The sequence below is a fragment of the Natator depressus genome, chromosome 5 (assembly GCF_965152275.1).
Source record: "Natator depressus isolate rNatDep1 chromosome 5, rNatDep2.hap1, whole genome shotgun sequence".
NCBI classification, from domain to species: domain Eukaryota; kingdom Metazoa; phylum Chordata; order Testudines; family Cheloniidae; genus Natator; species Natator depressus.
The window spans coordinates 42,003,443-42,029,987 of NC_134238.1; the positions used below are offsets into that span (position 1 = coordinate 42,003,443).

At 40.6% G+C, this 26,545-nt stretch overlaps 1 protein-coding gene across 4 annotated transcripts in view; it reads left to right on the top strand.

The window, feature by feature from the left end:
- Positions 1-26,545, top strand: part of MAST4 (microtubule associated serine/threonine kinase family member 4) — a 442,775-nt gene that overhangs the window by 118,008 nt on the left and 298,222 nt on the right. For all 4 annotated transcript variants that reach the window (XM_074952648.1, XM_074952649.1, XM_074952650.1 and 1 more), the window contains exon 3: positions 24,907-25,028. In XM_074952648.1, coding sequence (XP_074808749.1) covers positions 24,907-25,028 — 122 coding nt within the window. The remainder of the gene's footprint in view (positions 1-24,906; positions 25,029-26,545) is intronic.

Consider the following 26,545-nt stretch of genomic DNA (forward strand, 5'->3'; position numbering starts at 1 on the left):
GGTCATCCTCGCAGTTCGGGGCATTCCAATGATTGACCTGTTTGCTACGAGGGACAACAGGAACCATCATCTGTTCTGCTCTCAAGGGGGTCCCAGTCCAGGCTCCCTGTCCAGTGCTTTCCATCTCAGCTGGCAGTTGGCTCTCCTGTACGCTTTTCTTCTGATCATCTCACGTAATCCTCATGATGAAGGCAGACTGGGCCAAGCTCATTCTCATTGCCCCGATGTGGCTGAGGCAGTGCTGGTTTTCTTTCTTCACACTGTCAATTCAGCCTCCCATACCCCTTCCTCTCCATCTTGACCTACTCTCACAGAATCATGGTCGCACCTTACATCGCACGCTCAGCTCCCTGCATCTCATAGCTTGGCTGCTTCATGGCTGAATGAGGAGGAAGTGTGGTGTTCGACTGCTATTCAACAGTAGAAAGCCCTTTACCAAAATGGCCTATTCGGCTAAATGGAAGTGGTTTTCGGTGTGGTTGTTGGCCGCAGAATTCAACCAATGCCGACTTCTATCAGGACATCCGTCTCCATCATCCAGTCTGAGAACGTGTTCCTCTGTGGGACCATAACATGGTTCTAGCAGCTTTAATGGGACCATGTTTGAGCCCCTGGCATCTTGTCCCTTTCTGCTTTTGTGTCAGAAAACTTCATTCTTGGTAACGATAACATGTGCAAGGAGAGTCTGTGAATTGCAGTCTTTGATGATAGAGCTTCCTTATACACAGTTCTCTAAGGTCAAAGTGATTTTAGGACCACACCCCAAATTTTTGTCCAAAGGGCTTTTCTCAGTTTCATTTGAACTAGGCAATATATTTACCTGGTGCTCTTTCCTCAGCTGCTTTCATCTCTGGAGGAGCAGTGCCTCCATATGTTAGAGGTCACCCAACATCTATCTGGACAGTTCTAAAGTATTTTGTTTTTCGCCTCACCTGTTTGTGTCATATACAGATCATATGAAGGAACAAGTGGTCTCTTCACAGACTATCTCTATATGGTTAACATTCTGTATCAAGACTATATATGAAATAGCTTTGGTTATGCCTCCTCAGCGGCTGTGAGCTCATTCTATAAGAATGCAAGCAATGTCAATGGTATTCCTTAGTAATGTATCAATTCTGGACATTTGCAGGTCTGCTACTTAGACATCCATCCATACATTTATGAACATTATGCCGTTACAGCATCTTCCGGAGTGGATGCAAGCTCTGGTAGAGCGGCCTTTCAATCCTTGTTTAGAATATGACTAGGCTTGTGGGTCTCCCCTAGATATATAACTGTCTCAAACTCTCCTCCCACCCTCCCTTCCCCACTTCAAGGAACCTGTAACTAAATGGCATTTACCTGTGGTGCACTTTGGCTGCCATATACTTCCTGCAACAAGGAGGGAAAGTTCTCAAAGCATGAAAAGTAATCTGAGCCACCACATGTGAGAATGAATTGTCTACTGTGGCTGTTGAAAACCATTAAGCAGTTCCTGGTCCCTCTTCTACTGACACATAGTGCCTCCTTTGATGAAGGGTACCTACTAGTCAATCTGAAACACACACAGTAGGCTAGCAGGTCCTCAAGAAACAATAACTTGATGCTAATTATCATGCTAATTACTGCTCTGTCTAATCTTTTATTCTTGGGCAAAATGCCATTTCCAGCAATGTCCGATATCCTAACTGCCCTATATAGACCCTGCTGACATACTCTAAAAGGTAGTTTGAGTTCCCACTAGCAGTGAGGCTATCGCATCAGGGATAGAGCCCTGCCTTCCACAACTCTGGGAACACATTGAAGTGCCTAGCCCATGCCGCTACCCATAGCACCATGGCTTCACTACAGCTGTTCAAGCTAGCTTTAATGTATGTAGATCAAAGCTAACTTGGGTACACCTACACATCTGTCACACCTTCCCAGCCGCAGTGTAGACATGCCCTTAGGCACGGTGTACGTTAGAGATAGTGCAAGTACGTCAATGTAAATGCCCTGATGTAAAGCAGGGGTTACCCCAGAGTGACTTAATTATATATAAAATATGGCCTTCAATAATTTAATGTACGCATTCAAATACATAGAACTTTCTCTAATTTAAGAGATGGAGTGAAATTTATTACTTCCAAATCCATAAATCTGCGCACACAGATAGCCATCCCCCTTTCTTTTTGACTGAGGACAGTAAAGAAGTGCTTAGAAGACCAGTATACTGTGGCGGGGAAGGGAATTCAAGGATCCCCCACCCACCAAGTATACCTGGCTACCAGTTCACTTCCAATCTACATCTAGGGACTGTATGCCTGAACATCTCAAAGCTAACCACCACTCCCAGGGAAGAACATGTCAATCAGGTATTGCGTAGGAGACATCAGTTTTTTTTTGTGAAATCAAATGTTCTAAACTAATATTTAAACAAAAATCTGATTTTAAATTATTTTTTAAAAAATCAACTCTTTTTGGACCAAGCAATAAATTTTGTCCTTGTCTTAATGAGAACCTAAATGTATTAAGAAAACAAAACAAAAAAAAACCCCCTGGCTTTTAAATTGGCTTCTTAAAAATTCCAGTGGCGTGGAGATTGGAGCTTTAAAACTTGTTTCTGATCAGGGGAAAAAGTAGTTAATTGAAAAGCTGCTTTTCTGCAGTGGCTGCTTTCCCTGAGCTTCAATAACTTCAAACGGTTGCCTACAATCAGAGGGTTTGGAGATTGTTAGTATCAACAGAGCTTCTACAGGCTTTAGTCTGCTGTGTTCAGAGACATTTAAATGTAATCCATAGCAGAAAATAGTGCATTTCTGTCTTTTTTTTTCATGGATGTGTAAGTATGTTGGAGGTTAATGTGGCTAACTAGTCCTAACATGCAAACTAAGATGTGTTTAATTTCCTTGCTCCATTGTTCATCAGGCTAATGGGCCATCGTGAATTATCATAAAATTATTTAAGATTTTTTTTGTTCAGTTTGTCCAGTTGCTCTAATGAGACATTACCTTTCTACTTTACCCTTAATATTCAATTACGTTCCATTGTCAGGGGTTTAAATTTTGTGTTGTATTGTGGGTAATTCCATGATCCTATGCTGTCCTGTTGGAGAGCTCCATCACTTCTACTCCACAGTTCCTTCTCTGAGAAACGTCTGTGTCCAGCAACACAGACATGGATGCTATTTTTCCCCACTGGTGCTGAGGGGAGATGTTCAATGTTTTGAGAGTAAACTTTTTCATTTTCCTTCAAATATTATCTTATGCAGCTGCCTTGCTTGCTTAGATGCTTTTTTATTTGTAAGCTTATTATTTCATGTATTGGTCCTAATATAGAGTAGTTATCATATTAAAAGATCTAATTATTAGCAGAAAAAGAACATTTAAGTTCTCTTTTTCTTTCTTAAAAAGAAAAGGAGTACTTGTGGCACCTTAGAGACTAACAAGTTTATTTGAGCATGAGCTTTCGTGAGCTACAGCTCACTTCATCGGATGCATAGCATATCGTGGAAACTGCAGAAGACATTATATACACACAGAGACCATGAAACAAAACTTCCTCCCACCCCACTCTCCTGCTGGTAACAGCTTATCTAAAGTGATCATCAAGGAGGGCCATTTCCAGCACAAATCCAGGTTTGGAAATGGCCCTCCTTGATGATCACTTTAGATAAGCTGTTACCAGCAGGAGAGTGGGGTCGGAGGAAGTTTTGTTTCATGGTCTCTGTGTGTATATAATGTCTTCTGCAGTTTCCACGATATGCTATGCATCCGATGAAGTGAGCTGTAGCTCACGAAAGCTCATGCTCAAATAAACTGGTTAGTCTCTAAGGTGCCACAAGTACTCCTTTTCTTTTTTCTTTTTACGAATACAGACTAACACGGCTGTTACTCTGAAACTTTTCTTTCTTGGTTCGCAGCTTTAATGCTCTTTGCTTTCAGTGTTTCAGAGAACCCATTATAATTCTATCATTTTGATTAGCCAAGTTCTCTGTTGTTTAGATTGTGGTGAGATCAACTGTAGGTAGACATCAGCCGCAGCTTAATTATTGAGGAGTAATGCAGACATTTCTTCACATATTAACAATACTTGGCACATATAGCACCTTTCTTCCAAGGATATCAAAGCATTGTACAATAATTAAGCTTCACCATTACCCAGTGAAATGAAAAGCATGAATTTTAGAGATGGGTAAATCAAACCTGCCAAGTATAGCTTATTTTGTGTGACACTTGTGTATTTTGCGAGCCTTCTCATGCCTGTTTAGGTGAAATGTCTCTTTAGAGAGAAACACTCTCCAAATAGCCTTTGGCCTGTGTGAAGGTGCATGGAACTGGGAGCTAGAAGATTATGGTTTCTGATGGTACTTCTACTGGCAGATGTTTAATGTATCTGTGGAATTCACAGCTCTCTGCTATTGGCCTGGTTGTTATATTGCTACCAAGCAGGCAGGCAGCTGTCATTGATCCACTTTACAAATGGGTAACTGGGAGGTCATGTGAAGTGACGTCAGAGAACTCAGCTCTCCAATATGACCTATGGCTTATTCACTTTGGCACATTCATTTTAAAAGGCAGCGTAGCTATCTGTGTGCTTGGCTATGCTGTCCTGATCTATTCTTCTACCCACTAGATCAAACTCTACCAGAGCCAGGAATAGAGCCCAGTAATCCTGATTCCCAGTATCCCACTTTTATGTCAGAAACTTCAGTGACAGCATTTTTACCATGTTTTCTTGGTATAAGTGCTTCCCAATCAGTGTAGAAAGGAGAAATGGATACTATTCCCTTCTGTGCACCATCAGAATTGTTTACTGCGCCCAACTATGGGACCAATTAATTAATCTTGTACAACTCACTGAAGGCAGAGGAGTTGCATAGAGGTCACTGAGGATATAGTCTGAAGACAATGGGGTGGTACAGGTTCTGGAGCCAGAAGTAGGCTTGCACAGTCTTAATTACTGTGCACGATGCATGGGAGGCATATTAATCTACTTGCAAACTAAACAAGACTTGAGTCTGGAAACTTTTATCTTGTGTTTTGGTTTTTAGGCATCGATGTAGGGGTTTTTTCCATTGTATACGTGCTTGAGCAAGGGCATATCCCAAATGACTTTCACCTTACTAAGGCACTGAATGAGTGCAAACCTAGATATTTGTTCAGGTTAGTCTGTGTCCTTTTTCACATTTTCAGTCAGCACTCCCTGACAGTAGCTGCAGGGGTATCATTTATCCAGCTGCTGAGAGAAGATGACAGACTGGCTCTCAGAGAATACAGGCATTCAGTTGTAAAGGGAGAGAGGATTCAGTTGCAAGGCAAACCGCAACCTAGAAACCCATTCCAAGAACTGTCGGCACCTACTAAGGCACTCTGTTGGTTTGTGTTGAACTGTTTCCAGTAGCAGCAGAGAGGGAGGAGGTAGAAGGAATTTTGCCAGTTGTGTAATGACAAACTGAAAATAAAACTGATTTTATGTATGCAATATTTAAAAAGCCGTATGCAGACAAAGTAAATACATTCTGCTGTGAAGTATAAATATTTATAATTTTAGAAAGTGTTTTTGATGCACTAATGACTGAGGTGATGTTTGCTTGCGTTTGTCATTGTCACTTTCAGTTATCGTTCAGGTCTTTAATCAGCCCTTATAGTCAGGGATAAATTTATTTTCCTGTATGCTCCTACCTAGATAATCACCCTGTTCTTTGACATTAGTGTGTCTGGATCCTGCTTCAGATGATCAGAAATTAGAGCAGAAGAAACTGTATGCCTGTCTCATTATTTTGCTTTTAACTCCTCCATTGCTGCTTAATTGTGCTTGTGTCAACAAAAGGCTTGAAGTTTACTATTGAGATCAAAGCATACTAAAGTAGCACCAGCAGAATATCTGGTTACATCTAGTAACATAGGGTTCTTACTAAACATGACTTGCAAAAGGTGGGGAAGAATTTGGCTTAAACCCCTTTTAGCTGCTTTATGATATATAAAGATGGCCTGAAAGTTATTGAAATCCTCCCCCTCTCTCTGTTTGATTTTTTTTTATTAGAAACCTGGGTCTCATTTACATGGTTTCCTGGAGGACTCTGTAGATTACTTGAAAGTGGTAACGTGATGCCATGCAATGAAATCTGACTAATTGAGAATGTCTAAAATTCTGCTGCTTCTTCGGGTAGTATCCCTATGGGTGCTTCACTCCAGGTTCACATGCGTCTTTGTTAAGAGATTTTTAGATAGAAATGCCTGTTCAAGCCACACGTGTCCCACTCAGCCCTTGTGCCCCTCACCGTGGCTATATAGCGCTGTGTCGGCAAATCACCTTCAATTCCTTCTCAACCACCCTCGCCTGACATGGAGCCTTAGCAGAGGCTCAGTTGAGCTTACCTTAAATGGGATCCCTCTCTTAGTAGACTAAGCAGTTCAGTTTCTTATAGTTATACTCACTATTAGAATAGTGGTGGTAGTAGCTTTAGCTTAAAAAAAAATCTTAAAATTTACATAGCCGTTTTTTTCTTGTTTTATGGACCATTGTCCTTGTAGTAGTTTCTCCCCTCCTGGGGACTTTATATTGCTGGGAGGGCACACACAGTTCTCCTGGTTTTAAATGCTGCTCGGGGGCTATCCTGGTGAGTGACAGGCACCACCGGTATATTCGTTGCTTCAGGGACTCTCACATCCCCCAGAAGTGCAACTTTTGTCTGGTGTTAAAATCTAGGGCCAGAAAGAACTGGGAGATTAAATTCTCTCTTCTCATGATGGAGAGACCTCTCTGCCCGGCTTCTGATGCAGGCCAGAGGACCTTCCCTTTACACTGGTCTCTGAAAAAGTCAGCCCCTCAACCACTTCAGTGTCAAACTCTTCTAGGGCATCTAAGAGGAAGAGCCAAGAATCCTCTCATAAACACTCTGAAATATGGACCTCGAGCCTTCCAGTTAGGGAATCTACCTCAAAAAAAAGTACGGTTGCTGAATTAATCAGCTATTTCAGCACCAACCTGGTACCCACGAGGCTGCAGTTTCCTCAGGTACTGAGAGAGTCACTGGTCCAAAGACTCTAAAGTTTTGGGCTCTGACAGATCATTGATGATAACAGGGATCGAAATGGCAAGAAGAGGTCTACCTCTCCTCACTCAGAACCAAAGAAGACCAATCTGACACTTGCATGATTCGAGGAGTGTCCAGTAAGTCTATAGTACTGTCAGCTTCCTCAGCCATGATCAACTCTGCCCAGGCTGCTGCCACGGTACTGACAACTCTCCTAGTACCACAGGAGTTTCGATTTCCTTGAGATCTTGTGGTGTCTGAAAAGTGTGACTCTCTGTTGTTTGGTACCAACCCATTCTCAGTACGGAGGACCTCCATGTCTCCAGACATCCATTCAGTACTGACTGACTTACCTTCCGTTTCTTTTGGTACTCTCCTGCTTCAGAGTGATGTGGAAGAGGAGAATATTTGAGGACTCAGTCTCTCAAATCTCAGTTCAGGGATCTCCTCTCCTTGCCAATGGGGTATTTTTGGGAGACTTCTGGGGAAACTGAGTATGCTCATCAGACACACTTGCATACCTCATGTCAATCATATGAACACCCTTGGGTCCCCCCACCTATACCAGGTGCACCCCCTCCGTGGCCTTACTGGGACCTGTGGGTGGCTTATCAACAATTCTCGGGTATCTAGTATCACCCAACATAAGGATAAACAATCCCCATCCTCCTCCCTCTTTAGAAGGCTGCAACCACTGGAAGAGACCTTCAAGGAATGGGAAGTGAGGGCAGATGAAGAGGTCACCCCACCAACCAATATCTCTTCTTTGTCCCCAGATGAAGTGGTTATGCCACCTCCACCATCCCTGGCAGATGACTTTGAGCAGCTCTAGGACTTGTTAAGAGGATAACAAACTCCTTACGGATTCCACTGGATGAGGTTAAGGAGTCACAACGTAAACTGCTCTACATCCTGCATACAGGGTTCTCTGCCTGGATCACATTACCTATTAGCAAGGCTCTGCTAGATCCAGCAAAAGTAATCTGGTATACCTTGACTACAGTACTGCCCATGTGTAACAGAGCAGATAAGAAATACTATGTTCCTTCTAAGGACTCAGAATTTTTCTTTTCGCATCCCTCTCTCAACTCTTTAGTTGTTGAAGTGGTTAATGAATGTGGAAGGCAGTACTGTGCTAAATTAGCACCCTATGATAAAGACCAGAAGCACCTCTGTCTGTTTGGCTGAAAGTCATATTAGTCAGTCAGTCTGCAGTTCAGAATTGCCATTTACCAGTGTTAATGACAAAATATAATCAAATGAACTACTCAAAGTTGAATTTCTTTATTGAGCATCTCCCATCAGAGCACAGGGAATAGCTTCAGGTGATCATTGCAGAAGGCCAGCTTCTTGCCAGAACTAGTCTCTCTGGATGCTGTTGACATTGCCACTTGTTTCATCTCTGTGGTGGTAGTTATGAGGAGAGCCTCCTGGCTTCAGCACTCAGTATTTCTGAGGGAAGTCCAGAACACCACTGAGGACTTTCCCTTTGACAGCTCCAAACTGTTTGTGGGGAATACGGGTGAGTCTCTGCACACACTGAAGGATTCCGGGGCCAACCTGTATTTTCTGGGAATTTACACACCTGCACATACAGGAAATATATAGTAAGTCTGAAACAGCTTAGAGATCTCACCCCACTCCACCTCTGGTCCCCAGAGACTCTGTGAACCCCAGCGAAGGAGGCAAAGTTTCCAGAGGAAGACACCATCTTCCTCACAGGCCTTGAGTTTGCAAACTTTATGTTCTAAACACCAGTTTTGGCAGGGTTGTTGAGGTTCTGAGTTACCATCCCCCTGCAGGCCAGCTGCAGTGATTCCTGTGCCTTCCTTGCTTTGGCGACCACCTCCACTACCTTCAGCAGGCTTGAGAACTTATCACTATGGAAAAGTGGGTTTTGGAGATCATATTCACGTGATACTCTGTTCATTTTATTTCCGTCCTGCTGTCCAGTCCCCCTTCTCTGTCCATCTTCAGGGACCCCTCTTATTAACACCTTCGAAAGCAAGAAATAGGTTCTCTCCTACATGTTGGAGCTATAGAACCAGTTCCTGTGCAAGGGGTTTTACTTCAGCTAATTCCAGGTTCCAAAAATAAATGGTGGTTGGAGACCCATCCTGTATGTAACACTACTCAACACCTTTGTGAAAGTACAAATGTTTAAAATGGTAACACTTGCAGCAATAATTCCATCACTGGATGAAGGGGAGTGGTTCTCAGTCCTTGACCATCAGGATGCATATTTCCATATAGCGATCCACCTCTCCCACAGAAGATTTTTACTTTCACCCTAGGTCAGAACTGCTTTTAATACTGAGTGCTTCCATTCGGCCTCTCCTCTGCTCCCAGAGTCTTTTCAAAGTTTGTCAATGGTAGCAGCTTGCCTTCCCATAGAAGGAATCTTGATATTCCCTTACTTCCATGATTGGCTGCTGAAGGGGGGCTCTTACACAGAGGCCTCGGTGGCTACTCAGAAGGCCATAAATCTCTTCCTCAGGCTGGGTCTACAATTGAATGCTCAAAAATCCACCTAGGCCCCAATACAGACTGGAATTCATAGGAGCTTATCTTAATGAAATATCATCCAGAGCCTACCTCCCTATTCATGGATTTATAGTGCTATCCAGTTTAGTCCATACAGTCCAGCTCAGCACTTAGACATTGGTAAAGAACTGTCTCCAGCTGCTGGTGTATATGGCAACTGGTACTTTTGTGATAGTCCACACAAGATTGCCTGCTTGCGGGAATAAGCAGTCCTGAGCTACCCTTGGAGGCAGCACATTTGCAAAGTCTAAACAAGATACTATTGATGCCCACGTTCATGAAGGAGTCCCTGGTTTGGTGGAAAGACCCTCACATCATCTGTGCAGGAGACTTTTTTTTTCCTCCGCCTTCCCCAACAGTAGTAATAAAGACAGATGCATCCCCGTTAGGATGGGGAGCACCTCTAGACAATCTCACCGCCCAAGGCCACTCTACATATCAACTTGCTGGAACTCAGGGCAGCCAGCCATTCCTGGCTCCAATTTCTACTGTTGATCAAGGGCAAATGCGTAAATGTTTTGATGGACAACATATCATACATGTTTTATATCTATTGTCAAGGAGGAGTGAAATCACTTGCCCTCTGTGCTAAAGAACCCAAGCTCTGGAATGGGTGTATTCACAAACAGATCTACATCGCAGCAGCTTACTGTCTGGGTGCTCAGATTGTCAGTAGGCGCTTCTCTCAGGATCATGAGTGGGAAACAAATTCCTTCATACTCCACTGTATATTTTGGTGCTGGGGTGCCCTTTAGGTAGACTTGTTTGCCACAGCCAGAAACAAGAAGTGCTCCCAGTTCTGCTTGAGAGGTAGGCTGGATCACTGGTCTTTGGGAGATGCCTTTCTTCTTTGGTGGACTCTGGGTCTGTTGTAGGTAGTCTCTCCAACTCCTCTAATATGCAAGGTCACGATCAAGATAAAGAAAGACAAGGCCAGGGTTATTTTGGTAGCCCCAACGTGGCCAAGGCAGACATGGTTCCCTTACCTCCTCCAGCTGCCCATTTGTCCACCAGTCACTCTTCAGACTGTCCCTCATTTTCTCCCTCAGGAATCCAGGTGAATTCTTCACCCCAATCCTAGAGTTCTTTGCCTCAAACCGTGGCTGGTCGTTAGTTTTCAGGATTAGAAACAACACGTTCCAGGGAAATAAGAGTACAGTTACACAGTGGTAAAGTGTCTGCTCATTACACTTACCTGCAAAAATGGACAATCTTCAGCCATTGGTGTGACCTGAGATACATTCTTCCCTCTTCCTCTTTGCTCTCAGACGTAGTAGACAATGTCCTAGAATTGAAAAACTCAGGATTGTCACTGAGTTCCAGTATGGTTCATTTGGCAGTCATTATGACTTTCCACTCCCTGACAACGAGGTTTTTCCTATTTGCCCATCCAATGACAAAGTTCCTCAAAGGGTTGAAAAATCTTTTTACATAAATGCCCTACCCTGACTTGGGACCTCAACTTGGATCTTAGATGTTACAAGCCCACCATTTGAATCTGTGATTACCTGCTCCTTCCTCCATTTATCGGCAAAACCAGCATTTCTGGTAGCCATTACTTCTGCTTGACAAGTTAGGGAAATGAGGGCTTTTAGGGCATCCTGCCCTTTCATAGTGTTTTTCAAGGACAAAGTCACATTACGACCATATCCCAAATTTTTAGCAAAAGTGTCCTCTGAATTCCACATTAATCAGCCTATTCATCTCCCAGTTTTCTTCTTTAAACCATACTGAGTAAAGAGGATGTGGTGTTGCGCACACACTCAGTGTCAGAAGGGCTTTAGCTTTTTATCTTGACGGGAGTAAACCATTTAGAAAGTCTCCCAAATTGTGTCTATTGCAGACTGATCTAAAGGATCGACAGTTTCCAAGCAAAGTTGCTCTCTGGATGCATATTGGACTGCATTACTTGTTCTTAATCTTAGGGTCTCCAGCCTCCTTTGAGAGTATGGACCCATTCAACGAGATCTCTTGTAGCCTTTTTTGAAGAACGTTCTCATTACTGTATGTAGAGCTGTGACTTGCATCTCCTATATATCCTGCATAATGTTCAGAAAAGGTAACCCATGACTCAGCTTCTGATACCATGTTTGGCTCTGGTATGCTTGCTTTAATCTTGGACTTGACCCTGAAGCACCCTCCTCCTGACTTTTAGAGGGTGCTGCTTGGTAGTCACCTATAGTGGAGCACCAGTAGGGAGACACATCTTGAAGAACCACAGTTACTGCACAGGATGAGTAACCTCTTCTTTTTATTTGGGGGAAAAGATTTTTGTTAAACTCTTTCAATTAGTGGCTAATAATCCATAAATGATCCCAGAGGCCTCCAACAAAAGCAAAGGTGAGAGGCTGTTTTAATAGGGTATTATTGGGTTCCTCATACACAGCTACCAGATGTATGTAGGCATTCTCACACTTCAAGCTTCATGTTATAATATTTTGTACCTGCGGGCAACAGAGGTCTGGCTGTGGAACCAATATAGAAGATTGAGGAGTGGTACAGTACTAAAGAGCCCTAAACGCTGCTCTTGTCATTCATAAATGTCCTCAAACAGTAGAAGCTATATTTTGATTTGCTAGCCCTATGGGAGAAGATATAATCCCATCTCCTTTTGTAACTCCCATGAGGTCAGTGACCCAAAAACAGGGAGTTAGTGGAGAATTGTGATTCAGGAAAATTGACTGGCAGAAGAAAGTCAAGGATTTGTTTCTGGAAGTTGAATTGAGTAACTGTGAATGTTACTAAGGCTATAAAAGTAGAACAAAAATACACACGAGGCACAATTTATTGCACAGTCTGATCTAGTGTGGTGGTGGTGGTGATGGTGGTCAGAATGTTGCAGCAAAAAGCTATCTTTTGTGTGCAGAAATTCTTAAGATGCTTCTGTAACATTTTCTTTGCTAATTTGAATTTATTTATTCAAAATAAATGGAACCATCTTCATCCTTAACTTTAACGTGGTTCCATTTATGTGTAGGTCTTGGCAGGGGATATTATGGTATTCTGCCTAAACTGTTTCTTTCCACTCTTGCTTTGATCCCCAAATCTGGGTATTTCTGTCATACCCATCATTGTTGCATCAGAATCGCGACCTTAACATTCTTCTAGTGTCCTCGTGGATAAGGGAAAATTTTGAGGGAGGAAGGCAGAAACAGGGGTGTCTGTGGTAGGGATTTGTGGTAGTATGGATAAACAGAGTGCAATTTTAGCAGTTGCACCAAAGCTGTAAAGCTGCTTAGAAAATGGGATCTATTTGCTGTTTCCTTCCATATATTTTGCCAGTACTATTCATCCATAACTGTCATTTCTCCGAGTTTAGACATCTCTAACCATTTATTCTGCAGAATTTTATTTCAGTGCAGTTAGGAAGCAGAGTTGTAAATGATAGCTTTGGGCTGTGGTTCTACATCATTTAGATACCCTGCCTGTATGTGGCAGTTATGATAATGATATTTCTGCAGACACTTTCAATACAGAAGACCTTATTTTAAAAGCAGCTGTGATGGGGTGTACCAACCCCACACTGCCCAGGAAGGGATTAATAACAGCTAGTGAGTTCAATCAGCCCCACCTTGATACATCTTCTGTAGGTGTTCACTCTGGATGGTGGAGTTAAAAGGGAGTACCAAGTCAATTAGTGGCTGACCAAGAAGGGGAGAAGATCTCCAGGAATCTAAGTCAGCCTGCCAGGGCTTCCCGGGGGTGGGAGAGGCCTGAATCAGGGAGCCTAGACAAGTATTAATTAGAAAAGACTGAGTGGAAGAGCTGGGTCTGGGTCCAGCTCCAAACTGGGAGGCGACAACCCTCCTTTGTGATTTTGTTACATTTGTTTTGGAGCTTGGATACCCTAGAAGGAGTGGAACTTTGGCATGACGTAGCTGTTTGGTTAAATCACCATAACACCAGACCATGTTGGAAGTGACTGCTGACCATCAAAGCCCTGAAGACTGATTAGTGACATGACTGGCCACAGAGTGGTGCTGCGGAGGCCAATCCAGGCATACAAACATTTAAAACATGGTGGTAGTTTGCTTATCTAAAAAAAAAAAAAAAAAAAAATGCTGTAGGTGTTTGGAAGGCATCAGAGCCTACAGCAAATATTTTATAGTTTTTGGGTCATAAAATTTGGATAAGTTTCAAAACTACTTGGAAACAATTTAAACAAAATTTAAACTGGACTTCCTTTTATCAGATGTGTTTTAATATGTTTGTAGGACCCTTTGATACTGCTCCAACTGACTGTCGTTATGCCATCACCTTAATAGACTATTTCAGTAAATGGCCTGAGGTAGCGTTTACATCGCAAATCTCTTCTGCTACAGTAATTAAGTTCCCCTCTTCAGTTTTTAGCAGGGAAGGTAATCCCAAAGAACTGGTTTCAGATAATGGTAGTCAATTTACTTCCCTGGAGTTTGAAACTTTTCTAGCAGAGAGGAATATGTGTTTAATATTTAACATTTCAGACAGCAAGTGTGAAAAATCGGGACGGGGAGTACGGGTAATAGGAGCCTATGTAAGAAAAAGCCCCAAATATCGGGACTGTCCCTATAAAATCAGGACATCTAGTCACCCTAAAAATCTCTTCCTCTAAATACTGGGTTTCCTGTCAAAATTGGTGCACCTTATCGTGACTGTCAGTCCTGAATCAGTGACATGTTGGTGTTGGTCCTGCTTTGAGCAGGGGATTGGACTCGATGACCTCCTGAGGTCTCTTCCAACCCTGATATATGATTCTATGTTTGGTAACAAGGTGTCAGACCTAAATCTTATCTAGATACTGGAGCTTTATAACACTGGAAAGGGGTGATTCCAAATTTACCAATGGAAACATAGCACTTGTTTCTAGTCCCGGTATGTTGTGAAATACAGTATCAGACCTTATATGTGGAACATTGTGAATACAAATCTATTTTAGATAATTTCGCTATTTTAGAGAATACTTAAAATTTTAGAAACCTTAATAGTTATAATTTTTCTTTCCCTCAATATATTGGGCTTTTGGTCTCAAGGTTCCAAGGAGGGAGGGAGAAGAATTGTTTTACATATAGGCTATTATTTAAAACATAGCATATACAGAATACAAAATGGGTTGAAAGGCTATAAAAGCACTTATTTGGGATAAACTCCATCGCTCCCTTGTATTTAAAGTCATGTAGCTAAAACCTTTATTCCACAAAATCCCATGTATTCTCTATTTACACTAACTTAGTTGTAACATTATACTTCAAAGGTTATTTTTTAACCTGCTCTGCTTCTGTCATTTAAAGATCAATAAATATTATAAAATTGCTTTAGGCCCAGATTTTTAAAGGTATTTAGGCATCACTGTGCTCAGCGTTGCAATACCCGACTGATTTAGGAGATTGCATCTCAATTTCAAAAGGGATTTGGGCACTTAGGAATCTAAATTCAATTGCCTATGTGCCTAAATCCCTTTTGAAAATTAGATGTGTGCTCCTAAATCAGTTATGCATTGCAACAATGAGCACAGCAGTGCCTAAATACCTTTAAAAATCTGGGCCTTAGTTCCCATTTGACCCATCAGCAGTTGGTGGCTGGAACTGGGAATAAGGGGATGACCAGAATAGTTTCTCTTCCTCTTCCTCTTCTTAAATTGCACTAAAAGGATCAATGAAGTGGATATATGGCAGCTCATCCCAGGATTGCACAAACCTCATATGACCATTGGTTTGAAGAACTGCTGAGGGATTCTCCCTGCAAAGGGCTAGCCTCTCTTTTAGATGCCTCAAAAATCAATGCTGAAGCACTCTTGTTTTGAGCTCCTGGGACTCTGATGCCCGTCCCTCAGTGAAGGGAAATAAAGAAATGAAACTGGAAAGGCCCTCCATGTTTTGAATGTCTTGCCCGTACATTACTTCCGTTTCACTGCTGTTCAGTGAGATAGACTGGGGCTTCCATTTAAACCAAGGTCTCTTGAGCAAAAAACACCGAGGGTGGATCCAAGCCACCTTCTAACAGGTTTTTTTGTTTACTTGTATTTTGTCACTGACTGTAACTTGTGCATTGTGGTGCTGATTCTATATATTTATTTCCTCAACATATGTAATTGTACAAGAGAAGAAAAATCAGACATCCAAAGAGCAAATAATTAAACAAGGCTGATAATAAAATACAAGCAATCACTTTTAGAACTACCAGACAGATTTTAACTACCATTCATTGGTTAAATGGTAAAGGGAGAATGTGCTCGTACCTAGTACCTCTGTGATGTGTGGTGTATGTGTGTGGTGTTTTTTTTAAAGAAACTGGACTTCATTAATTGGGTTTCTTACAAATGTTTCTTGTGTTAACAGAATAAATGATGATTGAATCAGTTGTAATTCTAGGCTTGATTGAATAATATTAGGCTTAGCGGACAGATTGGTGAAAAATGTTCACCTCTCTTATATCAGGCTGGGAAACTGGCAGTCTATTAACTTTAACCATGGGCAGCTGAATAATACAGTTAACAGATGCTAATTTTCTTAAGTTGCAAGCAGCAAATGATGCATACATAAAACAATAACATATTTTTTGGTGCCTTCTGGTAGTCATCCCAAATTGGATTTAATCCCAAATTGGATTTAAATAAAGTTTGTTGAGGTAACGACAATGAACTAAGGCAAAATGGTGAAGAGTTTCATAATGGTTTTAAATCCATCCATAATCCTTTTATTCTCTTATTAATACTAATGGGAATTATATGCATTAATTCCCCATGCACTGATGAGAATACAGACCCTAAAATTTATAGTCTCCACATAATTTCCTACAGCTGGCTCTGGAAGAATAATAAATTTGAGGCAATAAAATATGATGCCTAGAGGCCTAGCCTGATGGTAGGATTGTAAAATAGAAGAGATTCATCCCCTCCTTTCCTATACTGCACCAAAAAAAAAAAGTACAAAGAGTCTTGAAGGAAGGTTTTACTTTTCCCCAGACTGATGTGGGCCCTAGGATCTAAGTCTTTTAATAGTGCATTTTACCCTTTTCTTTTCTCCCTAGTCTCTCCAATCAGTCACTTACTCCAAAATTAGATGTCCCATTCAAAGCAAATAAAACCGTTATTTGATTAATTTCCTAACAGTTTTTTCAGCAGTGTAATCTACCTTCTGTTTTAAATAATTTTTTCTCCATCATTACAAGCAAAACTCATTTAAGGTGTCGACATTTACTTTTTTCCTCCTATGTTGTGTGGATACCTTCTGTATAAAATTTTAGACATACGAATTTAAAAGACAACTAAAAATATATAACTGTGCATAATGGATTTATTGATATTACATTAAGCTCTTATTAAAATGTTTTTCAAATACCTTATGACATGATTGAAATGTAATATATAAGGCATTATAAGCTTGAATATGAAAATGTAACTCTTGAGATTGGAAAAGGAGGAAAAAAGCATGGTTTATGAATTGCAAAAGTTTTTTTTAATTAAAAAAAAAAGAAAAAAAAAAGAAACATCTTCCCAAAGGAGTGATCATTGTGGAAGCATAACACAGCAAAACAAATTATAGTTTTTCAGACTTTCTCTTGAGTAACCAATGCACAACCATATAAACTGATTGGACACAACCAAAAGAAACCAGAAAAGAAAATAATTTCCAAACTTTTAAAAATGTTCCCATGGATAACTGAGGCAGGAGCTGTATTAAAGGACAGGTCAAGAGAAAGAAGGCATAAACTCTTGTAATTCCTGGAGATGGGTTCCCCGTAGCCACCCACATCTCTATTATGTTTGGAATTATCTAATAGCTAATTTTCATCCAGTAAATCTATCTTGACTGTGTGGTGGACTAGCAAGGATATCATTGGATGCAGGTCTGAGTAGATGTGACCTGGAGACTAAACAGTGTTCTGATGGGACTACAAATCAAAGCATTCCTCGGTCTCTCCTAGAAGCCTTACATCCTGGTAGCATTATGCTATTTTTTTAGGGAGGCTGGAATGCAGGATGAAAGCCTGCAGAACATGTACACAAGAGACTTCGCAAAGGATAAGCTCATATCCATCCGCAATGTCATCCATTAAAGGAATGAATGGAGAATCTGTGAAGTGATCTCCTCCACATTGGTAGATGCATCAGCCTCACCATGATCAACTGTATATACATCTGCTGAAAGACCTAATATAATTACCAAGAACACATGACCTCAGTCCATTACTGGATGGAGGTTGTCATGCTAGGACACTGGCACTGTTTTATGTCACATCCAGGTCTATAACTAGATTGATAAGGATACAAAGAGCGAGAGGTGTAGTTAGTGTTGGTTTGCCACAACGTTCTCTGATTCCCCCTCCCCGCCCCCCAAGGGAACACAATCCTTTTGAGCTTTCAACTGAAAAGCAGAATGAGTGCAGTAAAAAACAAAATGGACAGCTATCACATATAGGGAAATAGTTCTAACTGAAATATTACTTGGAATAAGTGGATTATATAGACCCATGCAGGAGTCTAGATGCATGTATGTTGGGCGGTTTTACAAGGCATATTGGCAGTATGAAAGAATGCAGAAAGAAAAGAAGGGGAGCAATTGTGAATGAAGCTTTAGTAAGACAGAGTCTAGGAGGAGACCAAGGACAGGGATGTAAGCAGGTGTGGAGTGCTTTGAAACTGAAGAGAAGATTGAAATTCATGTGCAAGAATCTGGGAAGCTCGCTGAGGAAAGAGACAACTTCCTCTGAGCAGGGAGTGTTTCTTTCATGTTTTTGCTATGCTTACCATATTGACTTTCTGATCCCAATAAGCAGAGTTGGTTGAAACTCAGAATTTCTATCCTATGGGGAATTTCTGGCATTTTGAAACTTTTTGTTATAAATCTGAATGGAAAGTCAATTTTCTGCAAAATGCAAATTCTGATTTTTTTCCAAGTTGGTAAAAACTTCATTTCAAAACATCCGAAATGTTTTGTTTGCTTTTTGACTTATTTAAATATATTAAAATAGAATATAAAACAAATATAATTAATTGCTGATTAGTATTGTAATTTAGTATTCTAAATGTTAATTGTAATTAGCCATTGGTAATTGGTATCTGGTATTAGGCAATTACTATCACAATTGGTAATTGGTATTTTAACTGGTCATTATAATTAGTTTGATAATTGGTATAATATAAATGTATTATAACATAAGCAAAATCAAAGTGTAGGTTTGAAACAAATTGAATTGTTCCATTTGGATAGTCACAGTGCCTCATTTAAATTTTTTAAAATGAAATTATGTCCCGTGGAACGTTTTGATTTAGATGAATCAAGTTTTTTTTGATAGAAAAACATTGACCAACCTAGTAGTAAGTAGGTAATCTTTCTCCCTTGCCTATTAACATACAACAAAGTTGCAGATTTTAATGATTGGATGCTTATTTTATTCAACAAAATTCCTACTCCATGTTCTAAGACCATTATCTTGATGTGCCTGGATATAGGGTTACCAGATAGCAACTGTGAAAAAACGGGATGGGGGTGGGAAGTAATAGGCGCCTATATAATCCAAAGTCCCCAAAAACAGGACTGTCCCTTTAAAAATGGGATATCTGGTCACCCTATCTGGATATGTTCTCCATAGGCTGTTTGTTTCAGATATAATGAGGCCTCAATGTTAAACACTCCAGTCTTCTAAGTGGAGGAAGTTCTCAATGTTTGACTGCAGATCAAAAAGGCAAGAATGTGTCATCTTATATTGGCAGTCATCTTTGCAAAAGAGACTGAAAACAAACTAATTTCCAATTAGAGCTTAGATTCCAGAGCACTGAGCCCAATCTTTGGGGAATTTCATCTAAAAAATCTTGGAGTTTCTGTGCCCTCAGGTAGTGCAACACATGTAGTATACCTTCACATACAACAGTTAAAACTGTTCCAGAAGTGGACAATATATTAGTTGTGATATTGGTTAGTGCCTTTTTGGATGGGTTAAGCATGCTTTGCTTGGGTGCATGTGTTTGTGTAAGCTCAAAACTTTGAATGCTCTAATATATTCATAACTGCTTTTAAAAGATTTTACTTGGGCTTTGTACAATTAGAACACTTGCCTTATTTTCAGTAGGTTGTGAAATCTGCTGTGCCCTCAAGGCTCTTGGGGGGGAAAAAAGGAAATTTTTTCACTTCAGCATCACGTCTATGCTTGTATCAGTGGATTTAATCATGCTGACTATTTCATTAGCTACACCACAGGCTTTCAAACATTATTTGTAATAATTTGGGAGGTTAATCATGCAGGAAACTCTAAAGATTTTGTTATCCTGGTCTGTTCTCTGTCGATCAGTCAGAACCCTATCAATTGGAAAAAAAACAGCAAAGGGAGTAGACTTTATGCAGTAGCCAGTCACATACCCTTTCTCCATCTTCTGTTGTAGCTTCTTCCAGGGGCAAAGACGTCCCTGAGATGTTTGAGCAGTTCAAGAGAGTTTACAGCAAGTGAAGTATTGATGATTGTAAAAGATAGAACACTTGAGAGATCACTTCTAATTCTGTGTCACTGTAGCCCATCATGTAGTCAGGATTAGATTACCCCATTACTTCAAATGCACTTGCTGACCGATGTGAGTATGGGCAGGAACTTGGAAATACCAGCAGTGCTACCTTGGTTCAAGGTACAAGGTAGCAGTGCTACCTTGGTTCTGCCTTCCTTTTTTTTTTTTAATTATAAAGTTTTCTTGAGGATTGAGAACTTTTGAGTTTCTTTTCTGCTACTCTCCCGCCAGACCTGAGTTTCTGAATGAAACCTCATAGACTAGAGGGCCAAATATAAGCAAAACCAGGTTAATTCACAACCAAAAGGCAAGGAATAGCCAGAAGCATTTTGTTAAGGGGCTTGAAACATTTGGTGTGGTCAGTTTGTGGGTGTCATAAACATTTTCCATCTAGAATGCAAGTCAGTGAAGGCTACAAAACTTGTTCTCTTCTGTGCATTTCAAACTCAGACCTCTCATGCACTAGGAAGTACATTATAAAAATACTAAAATACAAAACAAACAACCCTCTCAATTAAAACCAAAACAAAAAAACCCGAAGAACCTGGTTTGCTCGGTTATGAGAACGGAGGAAAAAGCTGTAGCTTGTAACTAAACTGCTGATTGATCTGAGGCAATATTGAAACTTCATTACATTGAGAATACGCTGTACCTTTTCACTTGTGCAATCATGGTGTATGTTATTTATTTTGACAGAGTATAAGCCAAAGAAATAGCTGCTTTAATGTCTACCTTAGTATGAGACAGGCTAGAGAAAAAATAGATTTTGTTGGTGGTCCCATTTGTGATACAGGGCCAGATCTATGATGTGTTGACTTTGATGGGACTCCAAGGTGATCAGTTTTCACAGGATCAGTTCGAAATTGTAGTCTGCGTTTTACTGTGCAGGTTTTCTATAATTTGGACCTCTGGCAAGGTAATTCATTCACACTGGCGGATGTGTTCTCATTGTAGGGAAGCTAACTCTTAGAAGAGGGTAAAAACAGCAACAAAAGATAGAGAGACTTAATATTAGACAAAATATTAGAAAGTGGGTATCTTGTTCACTTTGGGAGGTAATTATTATAACTTGTGACTTGGAAGATGATGTTCCTTTGGGAGATGATCCAAAATCTAGAATCATGACCTTGAAGTTGCTTTTCTAAAGCATTGAGGAAGATTTCAGGACTAGTAATGCACAACTGTCTTCTTGGCACTTTCCATTTGCAGTCTTCTGTTGTGGCAGCTCGTTTTGGTCCTAAGAAAAATAGGCAAGATACCAATGGCTGGTTGCAATTTTCTTAATTGCACATCTTATATGATTTTCAGAGATCAGTAGGTATTAAGGTTTTCTGAACAGAGACCTCTAATGACAGAGAGAGAAGCTTGTCTTCAATACATAAGATTTTCAAGGTAACACATGTAAGTCACTGTGTTTGGCAATGTCATTTGAATTGTTTTGGTTGATGTCTGAAACCTGTAGAGGACATGGTCAATAGTCACCCTTGGATAAAAGAATATAAAAATGTGGAGTGCAGGGTTTGGAATGTAGCATTTGTACAAATAGAGCACTGTTTGTTTGTTTTTTAACCTTGAACTTAGTGGTGTCAGGAAGGAGTTAAAATTCAGCCAGCAGAAAAGGAACTGCTAAGAAGCAAGGACACTGACAACTGTAAACAATTAATAAGCTTTATATGGTCAATGCCCGCCCAGTAACTCAGATCTTAGAACAGAATAAACCCTCCCTTCACAGCCCACCGGATATCTGTAAGCACTCATCCCTATCCCCCCCCGCCCCACCTCCTTCCCCCACAAGGTAGCCATAAATGCTTAGTTATTTACTAATAAAACTTATGCGTACTCATGCCATCCCTCTCTGTAATAATAAACTTCTCTCTTCTGTTGCAACTGCCTAATCTGTGGCTTTCACTTGGGACACCTCTAACCCTTTTCAAGAATTATGTTCCAGGTTCCCCTCTGTTTAGGCAAAAAAATAAGCTGTCTTGCAGTTTGATGCCTGCTCATCTTTGCCCAAGTTACCAGTCAACTCCCTCCACCTACCAAGCAATACCCTCTCAAACCCAAGGACGTAAATGCAATAGGTAACATTATTCACTCTTTATTTCAGCAAGGCATACTGGTTCCTTGTTAAAGTGCACCCTCTTAAGCCCAGGACTCTCCAAAGGCCCCCTCTTGGGCAAATGTACCAAAAAAAAAAAAGTCATGGTAAAACATACAATCCCAGGATACTTCAGTCAAAATACTCTGGCCTGCACATGGTATTAGCCCATACAAATACCTCTGTAAAAGTGCAAAAAATTCCAACATGGGGCATAAAACCAAAATTAAAATGTATAAATACATTCATTTTGTTTATATTGTATCCTTTTAGGTAACAAATGTGACTCCCCATGTTAATCCTCCTGGCAAACATACCTAATGCAGCCTCCTGGGACCTGCCCTTGGTATATGTTACACAAAATACCTGTTTCAAAGCTGGCCAGAATGTGTAACTCCCTACAAAAAACAGTGGCAAATGGGTAAAGAAACCAGACACTTGGCTTACCCCCAGACCGAACCACCTGGGTCCTATTGTGGCTATAGCTCGCCTCCAAAAACATCGAGGCTCCAAGATCTCAATCCGACTACCACAGTCCGGGAGCAGTCTTTGGCTCCCTCCCTGCATTTCACCGGATCTGGACTGTAACTGGGTATTTAGCTTCAGGGGATGTGTAAACACACATATAGGACCCCCAATTTCGGAATGCAAGGTCATGCAATTTTTGGGTCAAAGGCCAAACCACCCAAACCCTCAAGCATACTAATACTGGGTTATCTTATGGTTTAACTGCAATTAATGTTCCCATAATTTTTTTTTTTTTTTTTTACAAAATCATTTAAAAAACCTCAAATGCTATGGTCAACCCAGCCAAGTCACAAGCTAAAGGTCGTACTTGTGAGATGCTGGCTCGTGATCTGTTTATCGTTGCAAAAAAACATGTTAGATATATGCCTGGGGTTTCCCCCTTCTTATACCCTTTCCTCCCCCATCCTTGCCCACATTGCAGGCATTTCTACACAACTAAAAGTAGCCTCTCTACTTCCTCCAGACTGTCCCTCCTCCTTCAATTTCCTTCTTGTGTAGCCTTCTGTCATTCCTACTCATGTGTTTCCTTCTTCTTTCCTTTTAAGTCTATTAAATCTGTGGCTGCTAATATAGTGTAAAAATAAAGCTGTCTAAATACCTGACACCATCCCCTAACAATGCTACACTAATAACTTCAATCTGTTGCACAAAAACAGACAATTACATCGTGTACTCCAGTTCTACCCTTCGCCCTTTAACCTTGTCCCCTTCTGTTGTTGTGCATGTCCTTCCTCTTGCGGATGATGAAGTTGCTGTTCAAGTACCCTCTACTCAGTGGTGTTTCATCACCGCTGCATCTTATTACATGTACGGACCGTTACAGTGGCAGGCACACGCTTCCATGTGCCTGCAAATTACTGACTCATTTACCCTAGGTGATGTGCACTTCCCCAGCCGTGTATTCACTGGAATAACAGTAGCTCCTCAATAATACAACAGTCTATACCTGGACAATACACCGGTTCAATACAATACACTGGCCAAGGAGCTACTTCTCAAAGTCGTCCCGGCTGCGGTGTCTGCATTTACCACCGTTCATAACCACGTCACCAAAGGTCGCATTCAAGTCCAGCTCTCCAATCAAACCATCACCCAACTAAAAATTTTACTCGTAATGCATCCTACAGCCCCATCTCCTGGTAAACAATTGTCCAAATAACAGTTGCCACTGCTTCAATATTTGTGTTGCTAACCTCTGTTGTCATATGTGGGTACTTTAAACACACGCTTAAAAATCTTACTATGTTTCCTACCTTTACACCCTTCCCCCAATTCCCCTCTCCCTCCCACCTTCCTTGGGCAACCCTAAAACAAATCATATATATCAAAGTATTTAAAGTATTAACTTTATCTCACTTAAAAGTTCAATTTGTCGAAAGGAGGGAATTGTCAGGAAGGAGTTAAAATTCAGCCAGCAAAAAAACCAAAAACTGCTAAAAAGCAAGGACGCCAACAAATGTAAACAATTAATAAGCTTATATTGTCAATGCTCGCCCAGTAACTCAAATCTTAGAACAAAATAAACCGTCCCTTCACAGCCCAACAAATATCTGTAAGCACTCATCCCTGCCCCCGCTCCGCCTCCTTCCCCTGCAAGGTAGCCATAAATGCTTAATGCAGTAAAATAACCTCTATACGTATGTACTGTTCCTATTTTTATCTTTGTTTAGGGTTCTCTCTTAATTTGTAACAATATCTGTCTCTGTATGTACACATAAATGCAAATAAATTAATAAAAAAAGTATATAACAAGCCACAATGGCACCATATTTTAAAAAGCTGCTTGTCAGTCTTCTCAGTACTGAAAATAAACCCCCTTCAGTATTGTCTATGCTTGTCTAATTCTTGGGGAAAAAAACCTTTTTGCCTAACAGTGGGTTGTTTTTGTTTAGTGTTTTTGTTTTGTTTTTTTTTCCTCCCCTCAATCCCACTATTCTGGATGTTTGTGTCAGCTACTGCATTTGTAGTGTTTCTGGGACAGTTCCAGTTATCAGGACATTTAGTGCAGGGAATATGCCGTAAGGAAAAGTTACCTGCTAAAGGGTGTACTTCCCAGATGACTAATGAATAAGTGGTAAAAGATCTCCACTTCAATGGAATCCTGCCTCACCAGGGATTTTGTGAAAGAACCTAACATTTAGAATGCCTATCTGAGAAACTAAAATTCTAGATAAGAGTTTACCCTTTATAGTAAACTATGTGAATTGGGCTTCCTCCTCTGTCACATCTAGTGTGTAACATGATCTTTCTTTACATTGTCAGGCAGGTACCTGCTTCCCAGTACTATTGCACAGCAGTTGTGGCAACCTGCAGAAACCTCCAATCTTGTTCGTATGCGTAGCCAAGCACTTGGGCAATCGGCTCCTTCACTTACTGCTAGTTTGGTGAGTTACATTTTCAAAACAGAAGACTATTTTGTATGCAAAAGTCCTATGCAATATTATGGTTGAGATTTTATGTGCACAAAAGTCAATAAGCCACATTTTGTTGTCTCAAAAACCCCCAATAACTCAGGCCTTTCACATAATTGTGAATTAGCGCACAATAATAATTGTGTGTTACTATACATGATGCTACTAAATATGTGCGGAGTGGCTGAATTACTTTTGTGATGGGAGCTGTAACTTTGAATGGCCTTACTTGTTTTCACACACAGTCTCAGCTGAATTGTTGCATTAATATAACTATTTGTGTTGAAATGGTCGATCTTGAAAGAAGGCACTAGAATGGCCTAACCTTTCTGATGGGCACCTGTTGAATCATAGTTCATGCTTTCCATAGGATTCTGCACTCACGAGCACTGTTCTGCAGTGTGTAAAGTATGAACTGAACGTGCAATTCATTGATCGTGCTTTTAAGTAAAGGTACGGGGAGGGATAACTGGCCAGGCTGTATGGAGGGTCTGGAGCAGTCAAGGTTAAGTCTGGCTTTTCCTGACTGATACATCTTAACTTGCCTGCTTTGGGTTTCAGTGTGCAATGTGCTGCTTTGTGCTGGTGTATATTGCATTTTGTGAAGTGTTCCAAAAAGAGAAAAAGAAAAGAAAATCACATATGCCCCATGCATAAGATATGATTTTCAAACAATTATAAACCGAGTTCTGTCAAAAATGTCAATGGTATTTATCCTTTTTTAGAGCTAATTCCATGAGAAGTATGTAGTTTTTGAAGAGAGGGAGTTCAAGTTGATTCAAAACAGTAGAAAAGCATCTAGGGACTTTCTTATCTGGCGGTTCTTATGCTCTGTTAAATCTAACAACCAATATAATTTTATCAGCCCACCTGTATTTTCCACTAAAAATTCATCCTAATGCAGAGAAACAACAAGAGAAAATACACATCAGAAATTAAATTTCTGAGCTTCTGAAGCTCTCTCTCTAGCATAACCATAGTGATGCTAATAGTGGCAATAAAAGATAAGTACAAAGATGTTATTCCTTGGCACCTTCCATGCGTAGATCTTCATGTGCTTTACTGATGGTAGTGAATTAAACCTCACAACACCCTTATGAAGTAGGGAAATATTACCTTCAGAGAAGAGAGGGAAACTGAGGCACAGAGATATTCTTGTCTAAAGCTTCCCAGAAAGTCATTGGCAAAGCTGAGCCTAGAACAAAGTTTTCTTGAGTTTCTTCTGTGCTCTCACTACCAGCCAGTGCTGCCTTCTGAGAACTCTAAATCTCAAAAGCAAAATGTTGTTAAAGATGGTACGCAGTAATCAAGGTACCACAGAGCTTAAAGTAGTCTGCACTGAATAACTGTCAGTAACTACCACAAAGTTGCTATTTGCAAAACTGCAATTTCTTCCTATGCTTAGAACAAGAAATGACTGAAACATAAGTTAACAGTGCTGACTGTTGGCAAATGCCAACTTTTTTTCCCACCGATCACTGTACTAAAAG